General features: G+C 37.6%; 1 protein-coding gene across 3 annotated transcripts in view; it reads right to left on the bottom strand.

Annotated features, from left to right (window-relative positions):
• Nucleotides 1-2,285: 2,285 nt before the first annotated feature.
• Nucleotides 2,286-17,409, bottom strand: part of ANLN (anillin, actin binding protein) — a 29,782-nt gene continuing 14,658 nt past the window's right edge. For 2 of the 3 annotated variants that reach the window (XM_085309142.1, XM_085309143.1), the window contains exons 15-25: nt 16,817-16,943; nt 15,727-15,775; nt 15,590-15,646; nt 14,059-14,097; nt 13,703-13,724; nt 12,549-12,661; nt 11,006-11,059; nt 8,150-8,236; nt 6,501-6,608; nt 4,124-4,296; nt 2,286-3,696 (exon numbers count right to left, since the gene is read on the bottom strand). In XM_085309142.1, coding sequence (XP_085165268.1) covers nt 3,573-3,696; nt 4,124-4,296; nt 6,501-6,608; nt 8,150-8,236; nt 11,006-11,059; nt 12,549-12,661; nt 13,703-13,724; nt 14,059-14,097; nt 15,590-15,646; nt 15,727-15,775; nt 16,817-16,943 — 953 coding nt within the window. In that variant the 3' untranslated portion in view covers nt 2,286-3,572. The remainder of the gene's footprint in view (nt 3,697-4,123; nt 4,297-6,500; nt 6,609-8,149; nt 8,237-11,005; nt 11,060-12,548; nt 12,662-13,702; nt 13,725-14,058; nt 14,098-15,589; nt 15,647-15,726; nt 15,776-16,816; nt 16,944-17,409) is intronic. The other variant, XM_085309144.1, reaches the window with a different exon arrangement.

Genomic DNA, 17,409 nt, shown 5'->3' with positions numbered 1-17,409 from the left:
CGCAACCCTGGACTTCAGGAGAGCAGCCTCTTCAGGGACCTACTTGAAAAAAATCCAATAGGTTAGGGCCCTAGAATGAAGCAGGGGGTCCAAGAGAACTGGTTAATATTCAAGGGTGACTTTCTCCAAACCCAAGAGTGGTGCATCCCTATGAGTAAGAAGTCCATCAAAGGGGCAAGAGACCTGCACGGATGAGCAAGGAGCCCCTGGCAAAACTCAAACAGAAGTACATGGAATGTGGAAAAAGGGACAGGTCACTCAGGAGGAATRTAAGAATACTATCAGAGYATGCAGGGATGTGATGAGGAAGGCTAAGGCCCATTTGGAATTAAATCTGGCAGGGATGTCAAGGACAAGGGCTTCTTGAAATAAGTCAGTAGCAAAAGGAAGACTAGGAAAAATACGGGCCTGCTGATGAAAGCATTGATAGGCCCTGGTGATGAAGGATACAGAGAAGGCAGAGTTACCGAATGCCTTCTTTGCTTCAGTCTCTATTGCTAAGGCATCCCAGAGCCTGGAGACAAGAGAGAAAGTCTGGAGAAAGGAAGACTTTCCTTCGGTTGAGGAGGAAAGGCTTAGATATTTAGGCAAATTTGACATCCACAAATCCATGGGTCCTGATGGGATGTACCCATGAGTGCTGAGGGAGCTGGTGGATGTTATTGCTAAGCCATCCTCCATCTTCAAAAGATCATGGAAAACAGGAGAGGTGCCTGAGGAATGAAAGAAAGCCARTGTCACTCTGGTCTTCAAAAGCAGCAAGGAGGACGACCCAGGAAACTAGAAGCCAGTCAGCCTCACCTCCACTCTTGGAACAGCTCATCCTGCATGTCACGTCTGAGCATATGGAGGAAAAATAAGGTGATCAGGAGCAGCCAGCATGGATTCACCAAGGGGGAATCCTGCTTAACCAACCTGATAGCCTTCTACGATGGAMTGACTGGCTGGGTAGATGAGGGCAGAGCAGTGGACGTTGGGTACCTTGACTTCAGCAAGGCTTTTGACACTGTCTCCCATAACATCCTCCTAGATAAGCTCAGGAAGTGYGGGTTAGACAAGTGGACAGTGAGGTGGATTGAGAACTGGCTGAAAGGCAGAGCTCAGAGRGTTGTCAGCAGCAGCACAGAATCTAGTTGTCCTCTAAGTCAGTACTGGGGCCAGTCTTGTTCAACTTATTCACCAGTGACCTGGATGAAGGGAAAGAGTGCTTCCTCAGCAAGTTTGCTGATACCAAGCTGGGTACACCGGAGGACTGTGCTGCCATTCAGAGAGACCTGGACAGGCTGGGGAGTTGGGCAGAGAGGAACCTCCTGAGGTTCAACAAGGACAAGTGCAGGGTCCTGCACCTAGGGAAAAATAACCCTAGGCACCAGTACATGCTAGRGGCTGACCTGGAAAGCAGCTTTACAGAGAAGGACCTGGAAGTCTTGGTGGACAAGTTAACCATGAGTCAGCAATGTGCCCTTGTGGCCAAGGCAGCCAATGCTATCCTGGAGTGCATTAGGAAGAGTGTGGACAGCACATCAAGGGAGGTAACCYTCCCTCTCTAATCAGCCCTGGTGAGGCTGGGGTACTGGAATACTCTGTCCAATTCTAGGTTCCCCAGTAAGAGAGACATGGAGCTACTGGAAGGAGTCCAGCATAAGGCTACAGAAATTATTAGGGGACTAGAGCATCTCCCCTATAAGGAAAGGCTGCAAGAACTGGGCCTGTTCAGCCTGGAGAAAAGGCCTTATACAAATTCCCCTAAGGCAGAGTGTCAAGAGGATGGGGCCAGACTCTTTTCAGTGGTGCCAAGAAACAGGACAAGAGCCAACAGGCACAAACTGAGACACAGGAAGTTCCACCTGAACATGAGGAAAAACTTCTTTACTGTGAGAGTAACAGAGCCCTGGACCAAGTTGCCCAGAGAGGTTGTGGAGTCTCCTTCTCTGGAGATATTCAAAACTCATATGGATGCRATCCTGTGCAACATGCTTTAGGTAACTCTGCTTGAGCAGGGAGGTTGGAATAGATGATCTCCAGAGGTCTCTTCCAACCTCAACTATTCTGTGATTCTGTATATTCCAGCCAGTTCATGGTGACTACCCACTGACAATCTGGTCTCCCACTAGAAAATTTAGTGCTAGGTACCCCTGAAGCATCAYATGATCTTTCCAAACCAAGCAGTATTTTGGGATACACATACTGAACAGAACCCTTTCCTAAACAGCATATGAGATCCAGCTTTTCTTCAACCTACCAATTAGTGCCTCAAGTGCAAAGATTATACTAGGAGAAACAACTTAAAGTGTTTTATCATTTATTTTAAGGGAATATAATAAATCAATACATAATTTGGAAATATTTAAAGACATCAGAAAAAGAAAACTAGATTTAAAAGCAATAGTACAAAAACAGCAGGATAAAAACAGTATAGCTGACAGAATTTAGTGTTTCAAGTATGAATATAACAGCAATAGCAATTTTAAGTATTCCACTATTGCATTCACAATAGCGAGGTAATGAGATAGTATTTCACTAAGCCCAGTGAGAAGCTGTGAAAATTGCAGATTTGATTTTAACTGAATAGTTTTGCCATTTTAATGATAATCTGAAATGCAATGCTYACCTGCATTTATGGACATGTCGGGGGGGGAGGGGAGGGAACCATACTTATGGCCAGTAGAGCATTAGTTGGTACACAGCAGCTTTGTAGTGTCTTATGGAGAAAAGACTTCTACAACATATTCCTGGTTCTCAAATGGAAGAGAATTCTAATTTATACAAACCTGAGTTCCAGGAAACACTGACATTTAAAACCCTAAAACTAAGTTTTCTATATAGAGGTCCTAGCAGAAATATTCAAGACCTTTCCTTACTATGAAAGTGCAATACACTGCATACATAATTCCACACCTGTAAACCACATAGTATACTATGCCATGCACTTATCCATACCAGTTTGTATAAGAAGCAGCAAACAAAATCTAATATAAAGAGCTATGAATACATCTTTTGTTCTGACCACAAGGACACCGTGCAATCAAAAAAATTCTTGTACTGCATGCTGTAGAACAGAATTTACTGGTAACTTATGTTTGATCATTACAAAAAAAGGTTTCCCTCCAACATGAAAGTACTATGCTTGTTAGAGAACTCAGAGCTATTGTTCCTTTTAGGGAGCTGMGTTACTTATTTAGTAAGCTTGCTTTTTAATCAGAAGTGTGATTTCCTGCAATAATTTAGTTGTTTCAAAAAGAAAATAAGATATTTAGTTAAAAAAAAGACTTTCAAGGAAGGAGGAGTTGCATAAATATTTAGCACATTCAGAAACTACTAGTTGCTTCCTAAGTATTTAGGACATTCAGAAACAGCTAGTTGCTTCCTATCATACTAAAATGCTAGGAAGAAAAGTTTAAAATTCTTAAAGTGAAATAAAAATACTGCATAACAGTCCTGTATAATGGCATGTGCTCTCTCAAATTTAAAGCATTTTAAGTAGCCCAGAAGGCCTTCCACAAGTTCATTACAAGTTGCATAATTCGCATGGTTTTCACATACATATTTTCTTAATATTTCCCTTCCATAGTTTAAAGCTTTCCAATAGGTTTGTAACAGGCATCGGGCTGCCACATGCGAAGGTCAACRAGAACTTGATTGAGCTTTTGCATCCAGAGGTTACGCTCTTCTTTAGTATCAGCAGACAGCCAGTTCCTACAAAGCAAAGAATCCCATGAATTTAATACCTGTCTTCTTCCACCTCTCCTTAGTTATCCTGAAAATGGTGAAATTTATCCTTTCAATGGAAGCCCAAGTCAGGGCATCATTACTGTGGTGGTAAGCAATAACAACAACAAAGTTTACATAGATCTGCAAGATTACCAAGAGGCATGGCATTTTCACTTCTGAAAATGAAGTTTAGTTCTTTGTTCTCAGAAGCCTGAAAGGGGACAGTAGGGCAAAATAGGACTAAAAGTGAACAAAACAGCTTAAGTRTTATTCCAGTTTCCTAGTGTTTGAGCTTTGCACTGGCACATCAGAATCATTACGCTATAGGGCCAGTACAAAGCCATCGCAAAAGGGTTAATTTTTCCATGACCATTAAAACACCACCCACATACGTCATTATTTTTCCACTTACTTCGTGACACAGAGTGTGTCTCTACATTGGCTGACAAGAGTCTCTCTGTCATCTTCCCTCTGAGGACGAACAGTTATTAACTCAAAAGTGTTGGGACGGGCACAGAACTCTCGGTTGGCTGGTTCAATCTGACGATTAGTACAGTTAGCCAAGTTTATCCGGCCCAAAGGATGCTGAAAGTGAATTTGGTTAATAATATTGCAATCAGGACTAATTCTGCACAATGTATGCTTCACAATTTTACTATGTCAAGGGAATTAAAAAAATCTGATTTATTCCATCTGTAAAAGGGATTTCACTTCTTACATTTTAAAGAACCATGTTTGAAGCAGGGTACTGCAGACAAYGGAATACGCCCTGCTCTGCCACCCACAATATAGCTAACAGATCCATCCCTTACCAAAGAATTATATTCTAAAGAAACAAACCCTACCTTTTCTTTGTTTTAAACAAAAAAGAGGGACTTTGGTTTTAAATTCTCAAATCATAGAGGTTTCAGTTTGATAGAACAAATCCTGCCAAGACCTGCAGAAATCAAACCTTTCAGGGATGCTTGCATCATTCTTGTCAAAATGTATAAGCATATGGATTCATCTTTAAGCATGCCACTAAAGGCGCCTAAGTTTTGAGTTCAGCACCTCTAGCTCCCTCTATAGTCAACAGCTAGGCTCCTTCACAGAACATTTCAAGTTTTAAGGCCATTGTCTTGGTGCCTTTCCACTATCTAGGGAGCCTCAGCTGTATGCCTGAAGTTAGTTACAGACCTTGGCTCTGATTCATCACACCTACAGAATGCCTTATCAGAGAAACATCACAAGCAGCTCTTGGAAAAGAGCTTGCTATTTATTGTGCACGTTCTCTATACTATTTCACAGACAGGTAATATAACTTAGGTTACAGGAAAAAGTAGAACTCTGTTTCAAGGAACATTAGATTAATCAAGAAAATTGTTGCAAGTTGGCCTATTGGTACAACCAGGGGAAATCTCTACTAAAATAATTTCACGATTTAAAGTGATCAATGACCAYCACTGATAGCTTTGGGCTATATCTATCTTTGCAAGGTAGAATGGTCATGGTAGAGGGAGGGAGAGGCATTTCATTAGGATAGAGTTTAACCTTGAAGTAAAGAGAATATATCAAAAGAATATAGCCAACCCTTTCTCAGTTAGAATGATAGTGATAAAAATCTGGAAGATGTTTCCCAGTTTCTTCTTCTCACAACCCAAAACTTCTTTCTTATGAATAAAAACAAAATAGGAAATTTTCTTGCCCAACTCAATTTCTTGCCTATCTTTTATTACAGAAGACGGATTTTTCCTCTCTCCTGGCAGAGAGAGAGGTTACATTGATATATTTTGGCAATGTCAACCTTCAGCATATGGTCTTCCTCTGTTAGCAGGGAAGAAACTAGATTCAGGCATCTGGATTATTATAGAAGACCCAAAAAGACCAGAGTTTGCCACGGAGTTTGGGGGGGAAAAAAAAAAAAAAAAAGTGTTCTGCCAACAAACAAGTAAGCTTTTAATGGTAAATTGCTTAAGTGAGTCAGAAAAACCCTCCTGAAAGTAGTCCTTAGAAGAAGCTGAAAATATTTTAGTACATATTGCAGGAATACACTATGGAGACAAGCAGGTTCACATTAGTGACAGAAGAACCTCTTATCTGATTCATTAGCCAAATGATGATGGTTTTCTGCAAGAACCATTTAAAAGCATCAGTTTCAGTTATATGGGAGAGCTGGAAGAAAACAGTGAATGCTAATATGCTAGGCTTTAAGCACAGCTATGCGCTTCTACAATATAGAAGAACTGCCCACTCTAATTCTTCATTAGAAGTGTTAATGTCATTGTTTTGTCTAAAACCTAAGGCAACAGGATATAGTCCATTTATTACAGAAGTCTGGATCAATTTAATTTAAATAATCACTATATCAGTCATTTGACAAGTGTAATGAAAAGAGGATTCAGGAGTCCAATAAATTAAAAAATTAGAAGTTGATCTTTAATGTTTATGTTGGCAATTTATTTTAATGGATGCAGGACTAGGCAATGTCCTGCCTTAAGACCCTTAAGGGAACATTAAACAAGCATCTTTCTCCACTTTTGCTCTTCCTCATCAAATAAAGTGGTCACTTTCTRAATTTGCCTTGATTTAGGTCACATTTATGAATACAAGTCTCTCCCATTCCCCAAGGAATCTCTAGGAGCTTGAATCTCACGCTTTGAATACACTTACCTGTTTTATTCCAAAGCGTTACTATCATTAAAAACAAACGGGTAGTTACATAAAGTATTGCAGAACTTCCCTCACCCTTAAAATAGGGACACACATGGACACACACCTTATTTAATCGTGAGCTTTATAAATACTACTACCTTTCGTTTTTCATCATCTGGGTATGTCCAGTAAGATACACAGTTTCCAGAGAGTACACACCAGCGCCTATGCCATGCTCCAAATCCACTAACATCTTCAAACATAGTCTAAAAAGAGAGAATRAAGTAACTTTATACTTTGAGTTTGGTTTAAGTCTGGTCTGTAGTAAACATTTTTTATACCAAGATGGCTCTGCTTGTATAACCCTTAGTGGGAAYAAACTTAAGAGTAGGAAAAATACATATACACACACTGGGGTAGACTTCTGTTTATATGTTTATTTTTATTTTCCAGGTAGCTTAGAAAAGGAGACTTACACACTGTAAGTACACTCAAGACTGTAGCCTTATGCTCAAAAGGCACCTATCTGTCATTTCAAATAAAGAGATTAATATTAGACAGTGGTGGGTACTCTCATTAARATAATAGGGGGTTACTTTTAACAGATACTGCCTGAATAAGTTAACAAAACATTTATTAGTACAAAAATATGAGTCATCATGATTAGATATTTAAGTCATCTGAGACTCGGAAGTCAGGATTGCAAAAGCAATATTTTTGGCTATTCTGCAAGCCATTCAGGAGTCCAATAAATTAAAACAGTAGAAGTTGATCTTTAACGTTYATGTTGGCAATTTATTTTAATGGATGCAGCACTAGGCAATGTCCAGGGCCATTTCCTTAATAGTGAAATAGAAAGTTTGGTATCTAACTACTATCCCTGATCCCCCTTGAACCTGTACAGAACATTTTCCTCTGATTTTCAYGTAGCGAGTTTCCGTTCTTCGCTGTTCGGATCATGCATTTTAGTGTGTAGAGTTTCCAACCCATGTATACCATTGTTCAGGTTTTACATATTGCACAGCAGAAGTAAAAATGAAGAGTAGAGTACAAAAACATGGAAGAGTAAATACTATAAGCATGTCAGATGTTTGCATCTAATGAAGTCAGCTCTATTTTGCTTAAATAAAAGCTAAGGAGACAAAGAACTACTAGAAAGGAAAATCTTGTAAAAGAAATACCAATTTATGAGTACACTAGAATAGTAGCAAATGCTACTATTTTGCTGGTCTTTTCACGGTGCATTTACTGCCATCTGCTGGCTAGAAGCGCAACAGCGCCATCTATTAGGCTCAMGTGTTAGCTGTAACTATGTTTTAATTTAAGGCCAGTTTTAGAGAGCACAGTTTTAAAAATTTCTCAAAAAAAAAGAGTAAAGCTTGTATATCAGCCTCCACAGAGTGGAAAAAACTTTTTTGCTAGAGAACTTATTTTTACTAGGCCAAAAGTAGTCTGAGATATCTAGTAAAAACTTCTGGCAATAAAATCAGAATCTMAATTCATGTCACATACAAACTATTTGAATCAACTACTAACTGAAGGTCAAGATAACAAATGAATAGCATTTAAAAGAAAAAACTCTGAAATTTTACTAAAAGGCAACCGCGTTAAAGACAATTTTAAATTAAGTTTGTTTAAAAAATAAACTATGAAAAAGCTTGAGGGTTTGGTTTGGGGCAGAGGAAAGAAACCAAACAAGTTAATAAAATTTCACTATCATTACAAATACATAGGTGAAGTTTGAAAAGTGATTACACTTAATAAGGCCACTTATTTCTAAGGAAGAATATTAAAGTGAGTATCTTACCAAGAAGCCTTTCTCTTCCACAGAAGAGTCCACTTGACATTTTAACTTAAGATATATATGACCTTCCAAAGGAGACAGAAAGGGAACCTGCAAAAAATAAATAGCTATTTAATTTTGAGATTTCTTCATATCTATACTATCAGTTCAAGCAAGCCCCCTGCACCAAGATGTTAGCAATGTGTTGTTCTTATGATTTCCAATYAGAAAGAAGTGGTCAGTCTTGAGCACGAGAGCAATCTAAGAAGTCTTCAAGACTTGCTCATTAGTTTGCTCAGAAGAGAGGCACAATCATGCTTCTATCTAGGAGAAAAAGAGAAAAACCAGGCTTTCAAAGTATGGTTAGAAACAACACAAGGCAGCAGTCCACATCCTTCAAGCTTCTGCCTCCATTTGACATTAAGCTTTTTGGATAACAAATTGGGCTTACACAGGATTGGTACCTAGAGGCCACAAACATTTTTGGCACACACTGATGTAGTGGTGCCTACCCAGATAAATATTTCTGCAAAAATGCCTACAAGAGGAAAAGCAACACAAGCAGTTCTCTTCCACTAGCACATAAGGCACTAAGTCATTTCTACCAAAAGAGATTCCAAGTCCCACCTTCCACCACCGAGGAAAAAAAAGCAGCCTAACTACTGTACTGTACTGTACTGGTTAGTGCTGATTCAGTGTTCAAGAGGTTTGAGGAGGAGAATGCAACAAAAACCGCCTTTTGATTTCTCCCAATCCCTCCATACATTAATGCCACATTACACTGAGTGCTCCCACCACTGCTGTTGAATTACATCAATTCCCTCCATTTCCTACAGGAAAACTAGGACATAAATYGATAATTCAGAAAGCATTGCAGGGTATTCTAACATAGCCTATATTATGGCCAATCTGAAAAAGCACTACTGTAAAAATACTGGGGAGAAAAAAAAAAAAATCAGAAACACAGGTGCTTTGTCTTATTACATAAGCCAAAACTTGATCATACTGCTTAAATACAAGGAGATACTCCATCTCTCAAGGTATAGGCTGTGTACACAATAATAAGGTGATTCCATAGCTTTGAATACCAATGACCAAACAGAAATAAGTTTTGGCAGTAGTTAAGAGCAACAAGAGTAACCCTCAGCAGTTAAAGGCATACGTATTTGTAGGCCTCAGGAACCCTGTAGAACACTGAAGTGTCTTGCAGWTGGAAACAGGTAACAGCAGGTATATTGCACCTTTGACCCAAACAGTATGCATCTGCATGAGTAAACGATCAAATCATTTGCATGTATTAGAACAACTCAGCTAAGCGCATGCTTGGCTTGCTTGTGTTCTTGGCACCAAAGATAAAAACAGCCAAATTTTAAGCACCAGGTTAGGGTCTTAAACCTAACCTGATCATAAAAATCCACATAGTAGAAAACCACATTAGTCCTGCAGGTTTTTGTTTGTTTTTAAATTGGTAAGGAAGTTAGAGCTTACCAGGAAACGCTGGCTTATATCCAGCCRAACTGCAGTAAAAATCCATTTCTAAAGAAGGTTCTCATGGAAGTTTGGCCAAATTCCCACTTAAAGTTTGCACTTTTTGAATTCCTTTCTAACTTAGGTCAGGATAGAAGCATCTTWTTTGTGGATTGTGCAAAATTTACCTGTAAAGAGCTATTGTGACAGCAGAGGATAAAGGTGTCTAACAAAATCAATGCATTGATTCCTCAGAGCCTCCAGCACCGTTACTTGTTCTTCAAGCAGATCTCAGAACATCTTACTGCATACATAAAGAGTACTTTACATCCTAGTAAGCTTCAAGGCAAACTAGGAAGGAGGGAAAGAAAGCATTTTGCTGGCTAAACAGCTAAACAAAGAGGAAAAACTCAAGACCATTACTAGGCTAGCTTGCATTCTGGTGTGATCATTGAGATACCTACACCATAATTTGGCTTACTGTCATAAAAAAATTATCTGGAAAGAGACTCAAGATGACCCTCAAGAATTTGATAAGAAATGGTTTCTTAGGAGAGATAAGGAAAGGGTTCGTGAAAGATAGTTTAAGAATGTTGTAGGCTACTGAGACATCTCAAGTTGGACTACTAGTAGGGATATCAGGYATTAAAGTTATCAGCTGGTTAACTTTGAGAAAAACATATGTAAAGTTTTCTTAAAATTGTCTTGAGGAATATCTAAGGAGAGATAACTATTGACTAAATAAAAACATATTTTCACRGCTTAAAGACGAGTTATTTCTTGCTAGCATAACAATTTAAGCATTCCTAAAATATGAAAGGCCAAAATGGTATTAATTTTTTATTTGTGTATAMGAACCTCAAATTTCTGACTTTCAAAACTTTAGTTCTCTATGACTTTTTTCAGTTAAAAACTGTATTCAAACAAGATCTTGACAGAATAAGAACCAAGAAGTTTTGTTCTTTAGTGACTAATTTTGTTCAATGATAAGTTGAATTCATCCAGTATTTGGCATGCTAGTGGTTTTTACCAAGTAGCTGATGCTATCTACTGTGGAGTTTGCCTAGAAGTTGGCCTAAATCTCCTGACCAGCAAAGTTTAGAAGAGGCATCAATTTGTTTCAAAGAAAAGCATCCCTTTAGTGATCTAGGAAGACTAGATATATGTTAGTTAAGGAAAAACCCTRTGTTTAAATACTTTGAGTTCTAGCAGCATGCTTGGCATTGCATAAGACCAGAAAAAGCTCTACAAATCTTAAAGCCTTGTAACATCTTGTTATGTTTAGTTAGCATGTCTTTGCAAGCATTTTCTTAGAAGAATTTAAAAAAGCAAAAAAAAATAAGGGGCAAATAGACACAAGCAACATGCACTAGGAAGCAGTTTCCAAGTTATAAATGAAATCAGCATAACAACCTTGTCTTGGAACATATAGCCCAATAGTTCTCTTTCCTCCCCTTCATAATTTATCTAGGGGAAAAAAGAAACATGCTCAATGGGATCACTGCAAGGTTAAATTTTTAAAAAAAATGGACACAAGTTATACATGATTATATTTCAGTGCTTTCTTCTCTAATTTTAACACTGCATAAAAAGGAGGAACAAAATTCATGCAAAACCACTGTGGTGGCAGTTTGATCCTCAAAAAGGAATGCATGGAGTAAGTTAAAAAGGAGCTGTTTGGTACAGCCAAGGGCCAAGGCAAAATTAAAGCAATGCAAAGATCACAATTCTTAAAACACAAACAATAAGAGCCTCCCAAATATTGTCRAAAAGGGAATTCCTGTTCAAAACTGTTGAAGTTATTCATCTGGGAAAAAACTTCACCACACTAGGGTTTCCCTGGAACTCCATTTGAAACACTATGGTTGTACTACAGTCTAGTGCTATAGTTGCATTTACCCAGTCTAGTCTCCTATCTCAAAGAGTAAACTAAAGAGATTCAAATGCAAATTGCTGAATATTAAGTAAAACCTGTTTCCTCATACCTCCCAGAACAAGAGGCTTCCAATAACAAAGTCATATGCAAATAAGACTTCCACAGGTGGGTCTGATTAAGAAGTTTTATGCTGTGGAATCAATGTTGCATTTTGAGTTTATACAATCAGTAATAGCACTGCAATTCAGTTGTTAATTCAGACTGTTTCTGAAGCAGAGCAGAATTTCTCTGCTCCTATCTGGCAAAAGTAGAACTTCTGAGAAGCTAGATGGGATTTTTTTTTTAGGTTTTTTTATGATCTTGTGTACAAACACAACCGATTCTTATCTCATCTCATCAGAAGCTAAAACTGCAATACTACACTTATCTCAATAATAGTTAGTTAACTAAGAAGAAAAATCTATTCTTTCGCTGCTGTTTGGATAGATAAGTAGYTGTTCATAATGTTTGAATTAAAAGATAGCTCCTGGCATAGCTAACTATTAAAATAGTTTCTAGGTATAAATTGTTACGAGGTTAGAGTTACAATCAATATCAGTATGCAATACTTGTAATGGTAAGAGCCAATAAACGTATAAGTTATTCTATTTAGACAGTGAATTGATAAGAGTTCTCTTGGAAAAAAATAATTAAGATAGTTTGCTTCCACAACTTTAATTGTGACATGAAACAAAATTCATGCTAACTATATTTATGGGGCAATTAAACACACAACTTCAAATATCTGATATTCATTAAAACATTTTAGGAGAAGTAACCAAATGCTTTCATAATATTTTCATAACTATACCTTACATTAAGCTAAAGAAAAGAACGAACATCTGGCATAAGTCTTTTCTTTTGCATTTCAAATTTACATTTCAATCTCAAAATTAGAGAAATAGCAACAAATATATTTGTATATATGTATGTTTATAGTGGTTTCATTTAAGATAATTTTGTCTAGAAACAGTAAACCAACGTTCGTTTTTGTAGTAGTACGCCATTATCTTCAGATCAGTAAGCAGTAATTTTCTTTACCTTATCCAATGCAAATTTTGTATTTCCTACTGAAGACAGTGATAACTTGTGGGATCCAACAAGGACGAAATTAGTAGTGCGCACAGCATTAGGGCCACCTGGACTGGCCATGGCTATGGAGAAAGAAGTTCAAGACAGGTCTTAACACAATACACAATTAAGATGCTGCGAGGCTTAGATAGGTAGGCAGCATTTGTACTTCTGTATAGGTACCCTACTCAGTATTCCAGAAAAAGCAACCTTTGTAGCACATCCTRGCAGCACATTCAGAGAGGATCTGGGTGTTCACCATTCTTCCTCAATATGTCCTTTCTCCTGGGAAATAGTTCTGAAACATGCCCAAGTGTTGAGGAGGGACACAACACATTAAGTAGTCTCAGGGGAGTCAGAGAGCACTGTAGGGTGTACCACAAAGCACACGTGCCCTGCAGCTGGATCTTGAGGCAACATATTTAAAAGCCAAATGYAAAACAACAAAACACTTCTGCAAGGAAGAGACACACTGCAGTCTTGCAGAGCTTGTCTGTCTACACTCCTCTTTGCATTATAGCATAGAAACAAGCACTTYGGCTCAGGCACGGGAACTAGTCCCCCTTGTAGTAGCATGGCAGGCAATCTCAGAGCTAGCTCACGAGCTCCTTATTGCTACCAACTTGTAAACTAGCTCAAGTAGCTCAAACTGCAGGCACACAAGAACATAAGCTGTTTTTACATAGTCAGAGAAACACTTGCACATAGATGCTTTTCCCCTTCTCCCTCAAGGGCCAGAAAAAAACGTAAGAATGTTGTTGAAAACACTACACAAAAGCCATATTCTGGAGTCTGTTCCTATTTTCAAGGATCTCCAGTTTGTTCTATATTACTTGGCCTGTTGACATCAGAATATAGTTTAAATCTTTAAACACCTTTGAGTTCATCTGCTGTAAACTACAGGTATTTAATATCCAAAGTAAATTTTGATTTTTTTGAAGTGAGCATCCACTAAACGTAGTGGTAAAACACATAAGAGTGAGCTTCAAGGCTGGCAAACTGACATAACTGTGTTCATCACTACCAAATTATCAGTTATTAGAAATATTATTTAAATAGATATACTGYTTTTGACAGCAAAGTGCTAACTTTCACCTTGGTAAAAGATGCTTAATTTTGCTTACCTGGGGTAAGGAGGGTGCTTTTCTAGAAAGACAGAAAATGAAAAATTAGTGGAAGGGACATTTCCAGCAATTTTTACAGAAGGCTAAGATCARGTTATAAAGAAGAAAGATGTGAAATACTTAAAAAAATTTAAAAATATAAGTAAACAAGTAGTAATTGCAAGTTTCCAATGTTAGGTATTTAGAGCAGTTTCTATTTTTTGAGCTAGTGCTAAAGAGTTTGGCAGAAAGCTGGACAGTTTAGAGTTTCAAGTAAGGGATACTACTACTGCAGGTCGAACCTTATTCTGTGTAAGAATACAACTTTTGGAAATGGTCATATCCAGAGCTTGTTACAGTGTTACATTCATACTTACAGAGGTAATAGATGTTAATAATCTCTTTGGAGTAATAACCTATAAAAAGAATACAAGAAAATAAATGTGTTTGAAATTTCATGCTGTTGAAATTRTCCAGTACATAAGCATGTAAATTAGGCAGTGAAACTAATTATGGCTTATCTAGATCAATTTTGAATGGCTACTAGTTCTTGTTATGAATCAGATAATCTTGGTTTGAGCCCATATTGAATGCAGCATGTCTCAGTGGAAGAAAAGCTGCATGTCAATGAAATATTTACTGCAAATAAATAAATAAATAAATTTAAATACACATTAGCTTGGGATGGAGAGTGTGCATCTGAAAAAGCAATCTCAGTATACTTTGTTGTTCCTGTAACAAGGCTTCACAATTGCATTTGCTTATTAAGAGACATAAGTTAAGAACATAAATGTTTTCAATATGGTAATGTTGTACATTATGTATCAATATCTAAGTAAAAATCTCAATATTATGTGAGACTAAGACATGAACTAGAGTTATATCTATACATTTGTGTCAACTTCAAGAATGGATAAGTGGCTTGTCAAAAAGCAGGTACAAGATGCCACCAGCAAAGCTCTATGTTTGCATGTATTAGTCATGTTAGTAACTTACCTATAGCACCATAAGAACATTCAGTATTATGTGAAGATTCTTTTAAACTACAACACAGAGGAGAGACTCTGAACACCAAAYTCATTCTATTGGGGACAGAGGGAAGCATGCTTCCCTTGTGAAACATAAAAGTAAAGATTTCAGAATTATTTGCTATTTCTATCCTTGGAGTCAGAATTTACAAATCCATTCCAACTTCTTTGCAAGACACTCAAGTCTTGTGTTTTTWGCAACAGAAACCTTGACAAGGAGGAAAGTAGACCTAAAAATTGCTAATGTGGCACACCCAACTATTGGAATGACAAGGAGAAAAAAGCCTCCAGGAAGCCACTGGCTTAMCTGGGGTTACAAAATTTTAATGAAGTAAACATCTACTATTTGCACTCTGTTTAAGCTGATATATTTACTTTCACAGAATTATTAAAACAAAATTTGCTTTAACAATAAGCAACTACTGCTTTTACTTAACACCAGAAAGAAAAGTCTTGTAGCTGATCAACAGAACATTTAATGAAAAAAAAAACGATAGACTGCAGGGTAGGGTATACTGAATAGTATAGTTTAGTCAAAATAGAATAAGGACATTAAGTCATTAACAAAGGCAATCACACATGTTAAGTAAAAGTTTGTGAAGTACAGTATGTTGCAGAATGAATGGACTATTTTGCAGAACTAGTAAGACTTCTCTCCTTCTCCTCCAACATATTTCAGACTCAATYGAGTGCTGCAGGTCCACTCTACTAATAGTAAAAGGACTCCATAACCCATCTGCCATTGAGGATTTTCCAAGAAAGAACAAGAGGAGTAAAAGCAATCAGACTAAGGCTATTAGTCCATTCTCCCTGAACACTGCAGTCTTCCTAGCACACCTTCTGTTAAGATAAAATATTATGATTTGCATGTTCCATTTACCTTAGATTTATTTGTCTTTTTCCTTTTATCTGTGCTTGCAATTTCTTTTCTCTGCACCTGTAAAGCAAGAGGATTATTAATGAAGTGCAACACTTCATACTGCCTTATACATCCTCTTGACAGGGACTGATACATACCAAACTGTAAACTTCTATATTTATTTCAAAGTCATTGGATACATCGTGCCTAAAGAGGGGGAGGGGGGGGAAAAAGAAAAAAAAAAACAGTTAAACATGGATTGAGGCAAGAAGTATTTTTCTTCCACGTTAATTGTTCCTTCTGCCCACTTTCTGCTCCCTAAAAATGGGCAAAACCCCCTAAAGATCTCCAGGAAGCAGCTAGTAGCATCTAGGTTCTACTCAGTAGATGGTTGACCAAAGTGCTGACTACAAACCCATCTCCTATTAGGAAGTCATAATTTGTTCCTGCAGGTCAATAGGCCTGAGATTCCTTCATTTTTACAACTGGACTGTTCAGTGCAGGCAGCATTATGCTGTGTTAACATTTCAGTTTATTACTACCTCAAGATACTTTCCAGGACTCGGAGAGCAAAGAGGGAGTGGAGGAAAATGAAGAGATAGGGTTCATCTAATATTTCTCAAAATGTATCCTTCAGTCCACTACCAGCATATACATTCCTAGAAGCAGAGATTGGTTTTGAGTAACTAGTTTTAAATGATAATTCCTAGAGTCAGGCTTTAAAAAGAGGGTTTGCTCATATTTATTTTTGGAATGTTTCTCCTTCCCCCCCCTTCCTTTTTCTAAAAAAGGAAAGAAAACCAAACAGCCATTTGAACTCACAAGATTTCTTTAGCTAACATTGAGAGCTACCAATTGTAGTTTTTGTGGTTTTAGTTTTGACAATACTATTTTTTCAGACATCAAAACCAAATAGCTATATAAAATGTTAGTCATGGCAAAACAGAAAAACATCAGTTCAGGGAGAGTTCAGGGAGAGCAATCAATCTGTCATTGCAGGTGTTCCAGAAGAGAACAAAAGGAGAAAAGCACAAGCAACAGATCAGCTGATGRATAGTGGAATCAGTTTAGATTGCTCTTTTGAGAGAAGCGCAGCTATTTCTTGAAGCAGGAAATACTTATACCACAAAACCTCGCAGTATTTGTTTGCAGAATATGACATTCTTATACACGAGTTTAAACTATTTTATGTATGCTTCAATAGAATCAAAGATGGAACTGGTTCCAAAACAGTTTCTTTCTACTTACATAGTAAATGTTGTAGTAAAAGTAAGAGCATCTCCATTCAGGGAGCTGGCAGTGCTTGCTAAGGGGGTTGCCACCATGTTTTCTGCTCCAGATCTCAATATTATTGCATAGTAGTAATTTGCTGCCTCTGTAAATACATTTGAGATTAACGTATTGTACATTAGTGTAACGTGCATCACTGTAACGATGTTTTCTTTACAAGAGGTATCCAAGTACTTCATAGTCCTCAAGTATTTCATTTTCATTAAAATGATGTTTCATCCCACTTATACACTTGAGTTACATTAAAGAATTTATTATAAGCCTACTCTCAAAATAACTATTTTTCCTGCTATGTCCACTAGGAAGACTGTCTCCACAGTATTCACAGCAACTACATTAGTGCCTAGAGCACCCTAGGCCAGACTTGTACTACCCATTACACAAGAGGAAAGAGGAAAGCTTTCAGTCAGATATAGCAGTTAATCATAGTTCCTCAGGACTCCACTGTTATTCTCTATACCTGTCTGCTTTACTATSCATTAGCTTTTTCCACTGTCTGTTCTCACCCTTTTTTCAATTCCTATGAAGGAACTGGTATCCAGGCAACTCCT

The sequence above is a fragment of the Rhea americana genome, unplaced genomic scaffold (genome assembly GCF_003343005.1).
Source record: "Rhea americana isolate MKP2758 unplaced genomic scaffold, rheAme1 scaffold_291, whole genome shotgun sequence".
Classification (NCBI taxonomy): Eukaryota; Metazoa; Chordata; class Aves; order Rheiformes; family Rheidae; genus Rhea; species Rhea americana.
Note: the sequence above shows the minus strand (reverse complement) of the source record. Positions and strands in the feature narration are given on the sequence as shown.